The sequence below is a fragment of the Myotis lucifugus genome, unplaced genomic scaffold, assembly GCF_000147115.1.
Source record: "Myotis lucifugus unplaced genomic scaffold, Myoluc2.0 scaffold_22, whole genome shotgun sequence".
Taxonomy (NCBI): domain Eukaryota; kingdom Metazoa; phylum Chordata; class Mammalia; order Chiroptera; family Vespertilionidae; genus Myotis; species Myotis lucifugus.
Window position 1 is genome coordinate 1,657,689 of NW_005871070.1, and position 16,803 is coordinate 1,674,491.

Consider the following 16,803-nt stretch of genomic DNA (forward strand, 5'->3'; position numbering starts at 1 on the left):
CTTTTTTTCTTTTTTTTTTTTTTCTTCTGGGCCAGCTTTAGCTCTGGCTCTAGCTCTGAGGCTTCCGCTGCTGGTTTGTTTGCCTTTCTATAATCGAAACAATGTATAACTTCAGCTCTGAGATCCCAGCCTATATTTGTTAGAATGTTTCAAACTGCCAGCTCAGAGGCCGGCAGCGGCAGGCAGGGAACGTTGGAGTCTGCAGTCACTGGAGCAAGCAAGCCTCATGTTCGCTTCCAGCTGCCTGGCTGCCAGCTGCCATCTTGGCTGACAGTTAATTTGCATAAGGATACGCTGATTAGCCAATGGGAAGGGTAGCGGTTGTACGCCAATTACCATTTTTCTCTTTTATTAGTGTAGATAGGCAAAGCCACTGCAAGCACATGAAAATTTGGGAACACATAATATCCTAAACAAAGGAGTTTGCTCTCTTGTTGCTCTTGGCTCACTCTTGACCCTCTTGCATTTGCCCGTATGGCCCATGGTCATGTGGACCCCACAGGCAATGGACTAGTGGACTGCAGCAGGGAGCACAAGTCAAGTTAGCCTGATGCTGGGCTGGAGTGTGCAGACATAGATGGAAACCCTGGACATCTGGACACTGGCTCTGATTTCAACTCTGCTGAAATCAAAGCTACACTTCTATGGCAGGACTGAGGGAGAGGGGACCTTGGAAACTCAGGGATTTAATTCCATGCAAATAAGAAATTACTTGTTCTCCATGCAAGTCTGAGTAAATCCTTTTTCTCAGGATATTGCAAGAAACCCACTCCTACCAGCAACCGGCAGAAATGAGGACCTCTCCCCACTGGTAACACTTCCATGGCCCAACGTGTCTTATGTAATATTACCTGCAAATTATAACCTAATGAAACTCTGGCTTTTGTGCATATTGGATTGTAATGCAGCGCTTTCAGAAAGTCCTTCTGTGCTTGTTTGATGCCTTCATCGTGACCATATTCCATGTAAGAATTTCCCCGTCCAATATAAGCATCCAAAAAATAGGGATTAATACTAAGAGCCAATGTGAAGAAAGTGACAGCTTCTGCAAACTCTTTGTTTCTGAAAATAAATAAAATTATTGATGCTTTCTGTTGAGTTACCTAAGTACTTACTGTATATAAAGTTTTCATAAAGATTTACATTAACCCTTACAAAAAAATTTTCACTTTTATTATCTATCCATCATAGGAAGTAAGAACATGAGTCCATGTGACCTACGAAAGGCTGAAGGGGGTCTTTGAAGATTGTGGTAAAAGGGAAAAAGGGAGGTAAGAGCCATTTTCATAGCAGAATATGCTGGGATAATAGTCTAGAGTTCTTTTTTCAGAATTATAAAGGGCTCCATGGCATTCCTGAACCTGTTTTTAATAGCTATCTGTGGCCAATATGGGGATGGGGGGGAAGGTATATAAATGGAATACACTATTTAAAGCAGATTATAATAAACTAGAGGCCCAGTGCACAAAAATTTGTGCACTCGGGGAGGAGGGTGGTCCCTCAGCCCGGCCTGTGCCCTCTCGCAGTCTGGGACCCCTTGGGAGATAACGACCTGCTGGCTTAGGTCTGCTCCCGGGTGGCAGAGGGCAGGCCCAATCCCGAGTGCAGCCCCTGGTCGGGCTCAGAGCAGGCTGATTGGGGAGTGGGGCGCGTCCGAGTTGGGGGCCCCCCTTCCCCTTTCCATGCACAGAGCCAGGGGTGGATCAAGGGGGGTTTGGGGGAGCTGCACCCTGTCACACCACAGAACCGCAAGCGATCAAGGTGTGGGGAGCTCCCCCCCTATCAGCACAGAGCAGGCCTGATCAGGAGGTTGGGGCCCTTCCCCTGTCAGGAACAGAGCAGGGTGGATAGGGAAGTTGTGCCTCGCCCCCTGTCACACCCAGAGCCGCAGGGCGATCAGGGGGTTTGGTCGCTGCCCCCTGTCATGCTGATCCCGGTGCCGGGAGGCTTGTGGCTCCTCTGATCCCGGTGCTGGGAGGCATATTACCCTTTTACTATATAGGATAGAGGCCTGGTGCACGGGCGGGGGCCGGCTGTTTTGCCCTGAAGGGTGTCCTGGATCAGGGTGGGGGTCCCGCTTGGGTGCCTGGCTAGCCTGGGTGAAGGGCTGATGGCTGTTTGCAGCTTGTCACACCCCCTTCAGGGTGGCGGTCCCCACTGGGGTGCCTGGCCAGTCTGGGTGAGGGGCTGAGGGCTGTTTTCAGGCTGGTGGGTGACTGAAGCTCCCAACCGCTCCTTTTTTTCTTTTTCTTTTTATTCTGGGCCAGCTTTAGCTCTGAGGCTTGGCTCCAGCTCTGAGGCCTCAGCTGCTGAAAGTAGGTATCTGGTTTGTTTGGGTTCTATAATCGAAACACTGTTTTAACTCCAGCTCTGAGATCCTGGCTGGCTGAAAGCAGGTTTCTGGGGTTTTGTTTAGCTTCTATATTTGTAACAATGTTTCAAACTGCAAGCTCAGAGGCCGGCAGTGGTAGGCAGGGAACGTTGGCTTCCTCCTTCACTGGAGCAAGCAAGCCTCATGTTCGCTTCAAGCTGCCTGGCTGTCGGCCGCCATCTTGGCTGGCAGTTAATTTGCATATCGCCCTGATTAGCCAATGGGAAGGGTAGTGGAGGTACGGCTAATTACCATGTTTTTCTTTTATTAGATAGAATTTATATGTATTTAATATTTCCTTATACAACAAAAGGAACCAAAATGTTATACATGGGAGTTCTTACTTCAGATCTATAAAGATAGGCCCTTTCTTTTTGGACACCAAGAGAAAAGAGGGAAAGAAGAAAAATGCATTTTATTTATTAATTTGTAAAAATATTTAACTAAATAATAACTCAGTTTTTCTTTCCTATTTATTCTCTTGTGGTGCGGGTGAGGGCTGATAAGGGAATCAAATATGTTTCATAAAGGAGTCACTTTTCCATCTCATATGCATATCTAATAATTACATTTAATCTCAATTAGCCTGGAGAAAGCCATTTTTCTATACCTATCTAGTTATCAGCACTAGCATGTAATGAGCATCTAGTCTGTTTCTACTAAGTAAATAATAATTTTTTTTTATTTTTTTAACAGTGTTACATTTTTTTATTCACCGATAAAAATCCATTTCTAGATGTTTCTCTTGGTACACTTCATATGTTTTGTTAATAAGCAAAGGCCTATATAAGGTGCCTTCACCTAGTCCTCAGATTCAGACCTATCTTCATCTTGACTAATCTGGAAGTAACGAAGTTCATACGTCTCCTGTCAGATGCAACCACACGAAGCCAATCACAAAGACTATTCTTCTTGAGGTATTTCTTGGTAAGGTATTTCAAATATCTTTTAGAGAAATGTTTCTCAGAAACAACTGTGATTTTATTCTTGAAGCGTTCAATGTGTACAACATTCCCAAGATTTCCAGTTTTCCCATTGACTTTAACCTTCTCCCGTAGAAACTGTTCCTATTTTAAAACAGAAAAAAAAATGCAAAACTAGGGAAGAAAACCCTAGATATTCACTAGGGAAGGTACCGAAATTTTCAGAATCAAAAATGCCATCTTCTACTGGATGGGTAAGGTCCAATCCAAACTTCCAGGTTGTCCTCTTAGGCTTCTTGACTTTCAGCGCCATCTTGCCGGCAGTCCGTGGGATCAGAGAGTAAATAATTATTAAACTTTAACATGGAAAAGGACCTTGAAAATCACCTATCAACACTTCAAAGCAGGTGACCACTAAAAATCAAGTCCAGGGGAAGTGACAGTGTCAAAGCCAGAGACACCCAGCTCCCCACATCAACACGGAAAAAATGATGCAGGTGCCACAATAGAAACAGCAATTTCATGTTTCTGAAGATGAGTATATCACAGTGTCCTGTAGATTGAAGCTCTTGTTAAATGATCACATGGCAGTTAGCAATGAAAAAATGTATCATGTCAGGATACATGTTCATCAATACATAAAAGTCTTAGGTATCAGTTACCACAAATACAAAAATATATTAAATTGGTTTTTCTAAAATAAGATGTGTTTGTATAAATAATGTGATCACTGACAGAGGTGCGTCCTCTCATCAGCGCCCATCCTTCAGTCGGGACTGTGAGCTGAGCTTGCAGTCTGGGCCACAGACGGAGGCCACCACATTTTCTAAATTAATCACATACGTGCCCAGATGTGCCCTACTGAGTTATACAAATAAATCATAAATACCTCCCCACACTAAAGAATGTGGCTTGCAGAGTCAAAGTTTCAAAAATATTTTATGCAAACATAAGAATAGTAAAATCAATGTTCTGAGGTAAAAAAAAAAAAGTGGCTAGGATATGTAACTCTGAGTAATCATGCTCTCCCTCTGTGACTTTTTTTTTCATATGACGATGGCTTTCATAAAGGGATCTAAAAATTAACTGTGGCACAACACTCTTCGTGACCAAATTGAGCAACAAGTAGATATTCAGCCTAAGGAATGTTGTCTCCTAGCAACCACAGGAGTGAGAACCAGACTTATACAAAGGCATACTTCAAAAGTCTGCAACTCCCTGAGTTCAAAGATCAAAGCCCTAAATTTCAAATTTTATTCCTTTTTAAAATTGTTTTCCAATTGGGAAAATTTTTACTTTCCCCACTATAAGATACCAGTAATGAATTTCCAATACTGAGAAACTGTGCTGCTGTGATATAAGTATGTTATAGATAGACTACCTTGAAAAGCAAAATATTTTTCCTGAAATAGATATAATGAGTCACTAAATATTTCTTATTGTTAAATTCAGTAAAACTGTTAAAACTCAAAACACATGAAATTGGGACTGTCAGTTATTAGGGCTTTACCAGTGATTTAAATTCTACTTTTATTAAGGGACAATAGAGATTCTAATCAACTGATATAAGTTGGTTATTTGGAATTGCAAAGCAGTATCAGCTTAAGAAGGCTCCGACGTGTAGTATATCCAGTGATTACAATTCATGAAAGAGATTGGGAACAGACACAGAGAAATTTACTGACTCAGTTGCTAAACACAGGAATGAGTTTGGGAGAAATTTTGGAGTCTGTTTTTAATTTAAGAGAATGCAATGACCTCAGACATTTTTGGTCTGTACTCACCCACCAAAACAAACACATCAGTCATCATTATTCCATCTCTTTTCAAGAATGACAATTACTTAAAGAGATGGATTGTAAAAAGGTTGCTAGATTACAATAGAAAATGGTGTGACTATGTTTTGCTGTTTATATAAAATAAAGGTCCCAATTTAGGCCTTTAAACCCAAAGACATCTTCACAAGTTTCAGTCATTACATTATTATGTTCATAAAATAAAAAATCTAACTTTCATAGGGAAATGTAGCTATGCTATGTTCTAAAAAGGAAAAAAGGAAATATTTATTTCCTAAATAATTCAAAATTGGATTTTTGTACAGCCTAGTCTGTATAGTTTATGAACTATCCTAATTTCCCCTCCAAGTAATTGCTATTATTTCTGTCTTAAAAAATAATACTACTACTTAACCAAATATATTTTATCTCACATTAAAATCTCCACATGCAGAATCTCTATACTTTTAAACACAAAATGACCAGAAACTAATTTTAGATGTTAAATGTATATGTAGAAATGTAAAACTTATAATTAGTAAAAATCTATGTAATGCTATCTCAGAACAAATTATAAAGTGATCTTCTGTATTTTAGTGTATGTAACTGTTCTCTTCTCCCCTACTATAACTTGACTTACTCTTACAGTAATCTCAGAAGCAGGTAATAATGTTTTAAGTAATATATTTTTGTAGATTTTATTGTATTTTGTAGATGTTCACGGGTATTATTTTAATTAGTTATAGATTTAGAAATATGTTTTCTAAATGCAAAATTTTTTGAAAATATTTAATTTTTTGAGATCATCCTCTCTTGTAGGAAACAGGCTTTTTAAAGTTTAGTTTCATTTTAGGAACAAAAATAATCACTTAATTTTATTCTTAGACGTTTCAAGCTGTGCGTGATTTTATTCTGTGTATCACCCAGGTCTTTTTCCCCAGCAAATGGGCTTGAATCAGTGGGTATCCAATGCCAGGATGCAGGTATCTGCTTGCAGACTTGGTTAAAACACCTTATTAGAAGCTAGGAGGGTGCTGATGACACACCTAGGTGTGCTCGCCACCTCTATGCAGGGATTCTGTGTCTCTCCCCATTTTTGTCCCTGTCACTTCCACATTTTCCTCTTTCTATTTTCTATTATAATCATTAGATGATCCCACTTGCTTTCACTGCAACCTAAATTGCATACCTGTGATAGCACAAGGCGGTAGCTTGACAAAGGTTCACATTAGTCTTGCTCAGCAACGCAGCTTGTTTAAAATCCTGAAACAGTTTTATACATTTTTGTTAGTTTTGCAACATTATCCTTTGCGCTTTCTTAAACTTTATTCTAGCTGTGGTCTACCATGAATATACTTAACACAGCATTAACAAAGACATCTTCAAATTTTTTTTTCCTTTTAGTATCACATCTAGTGAGGACGAATGGAGCAGAGGAAACCCATAACTGAACACTCACTCAGAATATTGTGCTGCTGGTCTGCACTTTCCCAGTGATTTGCCCTGATGTGTGTAATGAGACCTCATTTACTTTCTTTTTATTGTATTTTTTCCCCTCAGTTTACACCACCAGAGACTTGCCCATCTAGATAGAAATGGAAATTCTCCTATAGAGAAACTTGGACTTTACAGGGCAAACACACACCCAGACCCAGAAAAGGACATGCCTTGGGCCTCTTTTGTGGATTAGCTAAGGCTGCTCCTACCTTTGGAATTCACACTTCTGGGAGAATTCTAGAAGCCTCCTGAGAAGGAGCAATGGAAAACCCCAAGATTTTGAGTTCGGAAGTTAGCTGGAATGGCCCTGGGAAAGGTTGTTTTAAGAGAATTAGAAGTCTGCGAGAGAGCCTGCCTCTGCGGCCCTGAACACTGTCCTCCATTAGGCTCCAGAGACAGTGTCCAAAGTGCATCAGCTTTTCAAAGACCTACAAAAATATTCGAGGACTGAGGCAAAATAAGAACAGCACTAAATTGAAACTAATACAATATTTAGATGAATATCTACATATAAAATATCATGGAAACTGCAATGATGCTGCTTTTCCCAAAGGACTGCTTCCGCAGGCACCTTCACTGGCAGTTTTGGTTGTAACCTCAGGTGGCCAGGCTAGAACAGGAGAGTGCTGTCACCTCCGCTGGACGGTCCGAGGGACCCCCTCCAGCCCCTCCTGGAGGCTGGCACCCTCTCTCCAGCCTCAGAGGGCCGGTGTCTGAGTTCTGGTGTCCACCCTGGAGGAAGGAGAGGAGCTAACCATAACAGACAGCCTCCCTGTCCCTCTCCCTCCTCATTTTCCCTCCTCCTCCTCCCCCTTCCACAAACCTTCCCTGGCTGTAGCAGAGGGAGGAAGCTGGCTAACTTTTCTGCAAATATTGGGAAGGCAGAGGGAGTAGTAGGGTCAAGCGGGGTCACTGGAATCCTATTGGAGGAGGAAGGTTTCAGTCAGAGACCAATCTGTAGATATGGAATCACACTTAGATTCCTGAAGTATATTTTGATACTAAAAGGAACTATTATTGGAAGAAAATAAGAAATCTATTGTCTAATCAAATGTAATATAATCAAATATGCTACCAGATAAATCCCCCGAATACTGTTTTATTTACTGATTTTATCCTCACCTGAGGGCATGCTTAGAGAGAGGGAGAGAGAGAGAGAGAGAGAGAGAGAGAGAAAGAAGTTCCTTTCAGAACATGCCCCAACCAGGGATCGAACCCACAACCCAGGCATGTGCCCTGACCAGAAATGGAACCAGCAACCTTTCGGTGCACAGGAAGAAGCTCAACCAACTGAGCCAACCTGGCCGGACTTAGAGGACTGTTTTAAAGTGGAAGCAAACTTAGCGAAATTGAGATTTATTATAAACTTTCCTATTTATTTATTTTGGAAGTTGTGAGGAGTGATCGAGAACTTAAAAGACTGAGAATACCAAGTTCGGTTTTGTAATCAGATAAAACTTACAAAAGTCAACCTGACTCTATAATTATCAGCAATAAACATGTGATGACTATTCTCATTACTTAGAATAAAGCTAACTAATTTTTATGATTTTTCCCTTCTGCATTAATTTTTTTTCTAATATGAAGATCATAAATAACAAACCACACATAGCCACTCATACACAAAGCAAATTCCTTATTTGTAAGGACCTTCACCCACACTATCTTTGTGTCAGAAGACAGACTCTTGACCTTGTTCCTTTTGTTCTCCTCTGGAAACTTGTTCTATCATATTCCTGCCTTCTGTATTTTTAATTCTTGTTTCATGCCCTGACCTAACATGCCTTCCACTCAACCGTCCCTGCTACAAACTACACATGGCCCAGTCTTTCTAGTTTCTGTCACCACCAATCTCCTTGAAAGCATAGCTAACACTCATGGTCTCCACACCCCCCAATTCCATCAACTTCCTAGTATTTGTGTCATTTAATGAAGGCCAATTTTATTTTGTCATTTGTAAATTGCATCGAAAGACAGTTTTTATTTATTTGCTTTTATTCTTATCAAAGTAGCCCATGTACCAAGTGTATGGTGTCTAATCCAACTAGAAAACTGACGGTGCTTGCAGCAATCCCCTGCTCCACCTCTCCTTGACCCTGAAGCCCACTCCCAAACACAATTGTGTATACATCTTGCTGCTATTTACCTTCAAATTTCAAAATAACATGAGAATTGTCATGTTTAACTTCCCATATAGGATAGAATTTAGCTATCTTACCCCAGCACTCCGCACGTCTCCTTTTCTCCCACCATCCCTAAGAAAATAGTCTCTATTTTACCTCTTAAGTGTAGGATCCTTGGCTACCCATTCATATTTAAGTTAGAGGCATTAGAATACAGAATGGTAGTTTTAGGTGCCTAAACATCTCTTTTCTACTATCTTCAACCTTGTGGAATTATATCTTTTTTATTCCTTTACTGTCTTCCTAGTAGGTTTTCAAGAGGACAAAGAGATAAACACATGTTCTCAATCCAACCCACTTAACCATTAACTTCCTAAACAATGCCAGTCCAAATGCTGCACTCTACTTCCTGACCAAGGGTTCCTAGGAAGGCCATACAAGGATCAGTTACCTAGTATGTTGTCAGCACTCATCCCACTTGACCTCTCTGTTAAGCAATCATTCTCACTAAAAAAATTTCCCTGGGTAAGTGTTAAGACTGCTGTCTCCTGTTTCTTCATCTAGCCCTTCCATTATTCAGTCTTATATTTATTCATTGGTTCTTTCTCATTTTTCTAATTTAATTTTTCAAGTAATTTTTTATTTACATAAAGGAGACTTTTCTTTTTGCTTTTAATTTGTGTTTGCAGGGCATATTTTTTCCAGCCTTTTACTTTTCCTATCTATATCAATATATTTAAAGTGTGACTTTTGTAGCCAGAGACTTTTTTTTAAAAAGTTCTGATCTGATATTTTTATTACCTAAATTGGTCTATTTTTTACCATCCTACTAAATGTCACTCTTAATATGGTTGGATTTAGGTCTACCATCTTATTATTTGTTTTCTTCTGTTTTCCTCTGTTTCCTGTTTGTTTTCCCTGTCCAGGTTTACTTTAATTTTCTAATATTCTATTTTAATTAATCTACATTTTTGTTTTGTTTGTTTGACTGAGGAGGTCACATTTGAGCAGAAACCTGAAATAAAAGACGGGCATGAGTCACACACAGATTAGTACAGAGAAGAGCTTGTGTGAGGACCCTGGGCAGGAAGGGAGCCTGGCATTTCCAAGGAAGAGCAAAATGCCAAAGTGGAGGAGCCTGAGGGCAGAAAAGAACAATGTTTGACAATGAAGTCAGATCAATGAGTGATAGACAATGACGGGTCTTCGTTGGCCACAGTCAACAGTGCGAATTTTGTTCTAAGTGTGATGGGAAGCCACTGGAGGGTTCTGAGCAGAAGGAATAACATGGTCTGCTTTACCAGTATGTTCTTAAGAGTTCTGTCTGCTGCTGTTTGAAGAACAGCCTGTAGAGACAGAGACAAGAGCAGAGGCAGAGAGGCCAGTTGAGAAGCTTCTGATGTAGTCCAGTGGAGAGATGCTTGAGGGTGGAATTAGGAAGATAACAGTGACAAAAAATGAGAAATAACTGAATTCAAAATATGCTTTGATGGCAGAGTCTACTGAACTGTTGGATATAGAGTATGAGGAAAGAGAGGGGTCAAGAATGATTTTGGATAGACCATGAGCTCCTCAAGGACAGGAAATCTGCCTTATTTATCTCCACATCTTCAATACATAGGATTTGGAATCAGGGGAGACCTGAGATCAAACCATGCCCTAGCACTTCCTGGATAAAAGACTATTTAACCTCTTTTGAATATCAGTTTCCTCATCTATAAGTTACAATTATAAATTGTGCAGCACTGTTGAGAACCTGGTATGTTAATGTTAAATACCAAATAAATGTGTGCCTTATAGATAACACAGGCCCTGCACTTAATTATCCAACAGCTGAGGTCTTTGGCTACCAACCCCATTTTCCTCACTTCTCTACTCCCAACACTGTTCCCTACAGTTCCATAGCTTTCTTGCCTACTCCAAACAAAGAAATTCCTTTGCTCCCTCTCTGAGGAAATTCCAAATGGTATTACCTAAACCTAAAAGAGTTCAACTCTTGGAATTACATTTCATGGTAGTGTAAATTGCCTAGAATCTGGTTTCTCAGACACTTCCTCAACACATTGCGGACCAGTAGCTTTATTGCTAGTTTTACCCAGTGGCCAGGTAAGTTTCTATTGAACGAGTACAAAAAGTTTTACATAAATGTTAAAGGCACGTTTTAAAATTAAATACCCATTGCATTTTGAAGTTATTTATTACATGTTTTTACAAGCCAATATCTTTTTAAAGTATGATACTGTGTAATATGAAGCGAGAATTCTCACGATCCATCCGCAAAAATAATAAGTAGTTCTGTGGGGCAGAACCTCAAAATCTGACTCCAAAGGTAGAAAAATAATACAAGTCACTTTTGGAGATGAAAAGAATCAGGAAACATTCCATTACATAATGTTCTGTTGTGGTTCCTCAGAAACAAAGAAGAAGCAAAACTACCATATTCAACTGCAAACTTTTGTTTGTCTTGTATCTCTTAATCTTAACTCCAAAGTTAATTTAAAAAAACAATACAAATAAGAAGATAAAAGATAAAAGATAAAAGATAAAAATGAGAATGGTAAGTTTTGTTTAATTGTTCTACAAAGAAATGCATTTTTTAACCAAAGAAACCACGTTTCTTTGTGACATAACAGAGACGCTATCTTCTGCTACAATCCTGAGCACCTGTTCCCATTATTCTCAGCAGCTTATTTTGAGCAGGTATTTTCTACTCTATACAAAACAAATGGATTTAGTTTGATATATTTTCAATGGAGAATGAGGAAAATTATAAATGAGAGCACCAAACAGCAAAGTAAGTAATACATAAATCATTTTATTTGCTAAATAATTGAATTTTGTATATAGATAGGAAGTGATAGCCTTGAACTTTCATCAAATTAGAAACTTTTAAAAAAAAAACATATTGGCTATTTGCCTGTAATCAAAACAAAGTAAAAAATACACGTATTTTACAAAAATTCTATTAGTCAGTCAAAGTATTTCAATATAATTATTGCTAAAGTTTAGTTATTGCTCATTAATATTGCCATTTGGTAGTAAGAAAAACTTGTTCACTATTTTCAGAAGTGAGCATGAAAAATCAAGTGGGTTCAGGTTTACCTCTAATGCGAAACAGTGATGCCCTTGTCCTAAATAGATGAGTCCACGATTAACTAACGTATTGAATGCCACAGTTTTTCCAGCATCAAGAAGAAGCACGATTCCATAATCCATTAATGCCTAAAAATAAAAGAATCACTTACAACCTAGATTCAGCTCTTTAGAGCCTTGCTACATTGGCCAAGGAAAAATGTGTTAATGCCCAAAGTAGGAACCCATAGTTAGTATTTAATTTGACTTACAATTCATGGCCCTAAATAATCATTTGTTGAATGTAAAGGGCCCCCTTAACTAAATACTTGACTGCTGCTGCATTTTAATATGTGGGGCCGACTGTGGCTGCACTTCACGTGTTCTTGTGAAGCATCCTAAGCATTTCCATTGTGTGTAGATGGAAGAGGCATACCACACGCCTCCCCCATGCTGCAGTTCCCCACAGGACCGCCCACATTAAAGCAGAGCACTTGTTATCTTTGGGAATGTAAGTTCTTTTTAGTATTTGATTGTTTTTCTCACGGCAACCTAAGCTTTATGGAGGCAAAGCTTATTCTTATTTTTCACCATTACAAGTCAGTAACTAGCACTGTGCCTGCACAGAGTAGGCAATCAATAAATGTTTGTTGAGAGAATAAATTATGAATCAATGAAAATGGGTCTTAATATAACAAAGAAGCCTGCTGGAAAATTACTTCAAAATATTATGATAGATATATTAGGGTTTTTTAAAGACATTAAGTTTAGAATTAACTCAGAGAATCTTTATTACTTTTAGCTTTTTATTTCATTCATTGAATAAACAATTTTTTACTGGTCATTGTTCTGTACCAGGTAACAGGACCATCCCAAATTTGAGTTGGAGCTGAATCTCTTACCTCATTTTTCTACTGAACATTTTGTCCAAAAGAGCCATATAATTTCATCAGAAAAGGGCCAGATCTTACATGCCTATAGCACATGCTAACAAAAAATGCAAATACATAGTATTTTGCTGTTTGCTCAGTGGTGCTCTAGTATTTCATGATTAGGCACTCAAGTGTCTAAAAGAATTGTACAGTTATGTACATTGTGGCATAATTAATAACAAACATTGCCAGGGCTGTAAAAATAATTCATAATACTTATCAAAACAAAACTAAAATGTTAGCACTTTTGCTTTCATAAAATCACAGAACGTAAAACCTTTAAGATACCACAAGATCCACTAGACAGCTGAATATGTGACACAAGAGGAAACAAAAGCTGTAAAATTAGTTTCATGAAGGTTAAGGAGCAGGATTTGTAACACACCTCTGCTATTATTGCTAGCTTTTTAGTCTCGGGTAAGTTACTTAACACTAGCTTCAGTTTCCTCATCTGCAAAATTGGGATATTACTAATTCATCATATTGTTGCACAAAGTAATTTTGATGATATATTGATAAAACGTTTAGCCCAGCGCCTCCTACACAATTAGCTCTAAGTAAGTGGTAACTGTTACTACTTTTACTAAGGTGATAGGAACCAGAATTCACCTGTTCTTAATTTTTATGAAACCGTATCTTGGGAGAATGTCTAAGTGCATTTTCTGCAGAAAGTACTTGGGTTTTCTCAGTGTAGCGTTGGCAGTGATGCTGAGAAATGGGTGGAGGTAGACATGAAGGGAGGAGGTAGACAAAAAGGGAGGTGGCCACACTGTTACATGACATCCGTTCCACGCGCTGGAGGTCAAATGTTTTTACAAAGCCGCCTACAGACTGTTAACCAGAAGCAAACACACCTGTGAACAGCAGACAGGGCTCTACTCCCTGTGTGACTTGGATGTGTTTCTAACCGCTACTGACTTCCATTTCCTCATCTGTACAATGAGTGTTTGGATGAAATGGGTTGGGTACATGGCAGCTCCAAAATAGCCAATATGATTAATTCTAGTAGTTAGGTCCCTATTTCGGTAGTTTTTCATTTTCCTTGTTCAGAGTGTGGGGCTCTGTTACTTATCGGAGATAACAAAAATGGGAGTTCCCTGCCCCCACCCAGCCCATTGTTTGTGGCTTCAGAGTTACCCAGAAAAGGAAGTGGGGGTGGGGAGGGAGTCATCAAAGACACCTGCTCTGCAGGTTACTCTGATAAAGGAGCCCTTAATTAGTCTTAGGATCTTAACAACTCCTTTGTTAAAAAATTATTCATTTGCCAATGGTTCTGGAGGAAACCTGATCCTCTGGTTACTAGGAATTCTACATCCTTTGAGTAACAATGTTTCTCAATGTCCCTTCCATAGAAAATAAATTTCAAAATCTCTAAATGTTTTAAACAGATTTCACTGCCCACGATTCCAGGAGACTGGGGAGCATGTCCAACAGCAGGCGTGTGACGTGGTCTGCTAAAGGAATGCCTCATTGACTGTGGGCCTGGATAGAAATAAGGAGGGGAGACAAGAGGACAACAGAGAAAGAGAAACAAGGGGAGGGGACATCGCACTAGGAAGACCACAGACCAGCTGCTCCCCAGTGAGGAATCTTGACTGGAAAAAGACCAAGCAGACAAAGAAAGGAGAAAGAGGAGAAAGATAGAAACTCTAAAAAATGGCTTGCACAGGTAGCTATACGGGACAAATAGAGAAAAAGGATTGCTGCAGCCATCAGCTAGGCCTGCAAAGAGCACAAGCAGTACTTGTCACTGGTCACTGGTCCCATCACTGGAAATCACTCAAAACTGCTGCATCTGTGGTCTTGAGGAGGAAACTGGTCTTGCAGAACTTGTTATCTAAATGCAGAGGCCATGGAACTGTGAACAATGCACTGCCCTGGGGGCGGGGGGTTGTTATGCTGGTGCCAGGATGGACCATTGGATGTGGCCTGACACCTTGGGGCCTCCCTACAGGGCCACGAAGGGGGCAGGCGGCATATCTGCAAGACAAAGACCCCAGCGGAATATATATAGACAGGCTCTCTGCATGTTTCTTCACTCTGATTTGGAAATTATTCCCGGAGTACACTAGTGTTAATAAATGGGGTCCCTCCTGTTCTCTAGGAAGCTTGCTTGGTATTTCTTTGGTTCTCTGCAACAGTCTGAACACTGTGCAAAAAATACCAGCAAATTCTCAAGCAACAATATTGCTAACAATCACTGCTTAAAAGTACTGCAAATGGGAGAAACCAAGATGGCGGCATAGGTAAACACCAGAAATTGCTGCCTCCCACAACAAATTCAAAAATACAACTAAAAGACAAAACGGACATCATCCAGAACCACAGGAAGGCTGGCTGAGTGGAAATTCTACAACTAGAAGGAAAGAGAAAAGCACACTGAGACTCACAGGAGGTGCGGAAGTAAAGTACAGAGGTACGGAGGCGCACGCAGCAAGGGCTGGCAACTGAGGACGCGGCTGTCTTTTTGAATCGAGAGGGAGTCACAAGCACCCGACTGCTCTGAACTCCAGTTCCAGATGAGTCTCTGGGGACCTAGACTCATACGGGGAGAAACTGGACTGTCTGGCAGCGGGCAGAACTTGGAACTCAAGGGCAGCTTTCTCTCAGAGGTGCTTGCAGCAATTACCATGGGATGCTGAGACTCAGGGCCCCTTGGGGCAGGGCTGAGGATCAGCCATAGCTGCTTGCTCCGCCCTGTTGATTCCCTGAGACCCTGCCCCACCCAAGCTTCGGCAGAGGCTTTTGCATATGAATGCCCTGGCCCTTTGCAATCTGAAAATTACCTAACAAACTGCAGCTGGGCCAGACAGACCCAGAACTTCCAAGAGAAGGCCCAAGGCCCCACAGCAGCTTGCATTGCTTCACAGCTGGGCCTCATTTGGGCAACTCCAAACCCCAAACAAGGAAGGGGAATCTGCATATCTGTTCGTAGCTCCTGCTGGGTAGCCTCAGGCAGAGGCTAAATTAGCACATCTTTAGATCCAAGAGCCAGTGGTCCCAGTGGTCAGAGTGGGACCATCCAATTACAACTCCTCAGATCCATAAGGGACACACTCAGGGGGCAGACTCAGTGAGCACCAAAGCCCCACTGAAGCAAGTCTTGCCTCATAAGGGTGTCTTCAGCACAGAAGTTCTCCCACCGTAGACACAGCTGATTCTCACAGCCAACTGGCCTGGAGGTCAATTCCTCCCAGTGATACCTACAGCAATCAAGGCTTAACTACAACAAGACTGTGCAGAAAGCCCACAAAGGGGTGCACCAAGAGTGTCCACCTCAGGTAATTGGGGAGGCTGAGCCACTGGGCCCTATAGGACACCTAGCACACAAAGCCACTCTACCAACACAGGGAAGCATAAAAAATGCGGAGACAAAGAAACAGGTCACAAATGACAGAAATGGAGAAAAGCAAACGACTGGATATAGAGTTCAAAACCACACTTTTAAGGTTTCTCAAGAACTTTCTAGAAACCGCTGATAAATTTAGTAAGACCCTCAAAAAAATCTGGTGAGACCGCTGATAAATGTGGTGAGACCCTCAAGAAATCTAGTGAGACCCTCGAGGTTATGAAAAAGAACCAACTAGAAATTAAGCATACACTGACTGAAATAAAGGATATTATGCAGAGTTCCAACAGCAGACTAGAGGATCACAAGAATCAAGTCAAAGATTTGAAATACGAAGAAGAAAAAAACACCCAACCAGAAAAGCAAAATGAAAAAAGAATCCAAAAATATGAAGATAGTGTAAGGAGCCTCTGGGACAGCTTCAAGCATACCAACATCCGAATTATAGGGGTGCCAGAAGAAGAGAGAGAGAGCAAGATATTGATAACCTATTTGAGGAAATAATGACAGAAAACTTCCCCTACCTGGTGAAAGAAATAGACTTACAATTCCAGGAAGCACAGAGAACCCCAAACAAAAGGAATTCAAAGAGGACCACACCAAGACACATCATAAAAATGCCAAGAGCAAAAGACAAAGAGAGAATCTTAAAAGCAGCAAGAGAAAGAAAATCAGTTACCTACAAGGGAGTACCCATATGAATGTCAGCTGATTTCTCAACAGAAACCATGCAGGCCAGAAGAGAGTGGCAAGAAATATTC

At 40.5% G+C, this 16,803-nt stretch overlaps 1 protein-coding gene across 1 annotated transcript in view; it reads right to left on the reverse strand.

The window, feature by feature from the left end:
* Nucleotides 1–16,803, reverse strand: part of TTC6 (tetratricopeptide repeat domain 6) — a 44,780-nt gene that overhangs the window by 16,770 nt on the left and 11,207 nt on the right. The window contains exons 7-9 of the mRNA XM_014453244.2: nt 11,792–11,911; nt 6,259–6,332; nt 852–1,062 (exon numbers count right to left, since the gene is read on the reverse strand). Of these exons, the coding sequence (XP_014308730.2) occupies nt 852–1,062; nt 6,259–6,332; nt 11,792–11,911 (405 nt within the window). The remainder of the gene's footprint in view (nt 1–851; nt 1,063–6,258; nt 6,333–11,791; nt 11,912–16,803) is intronic.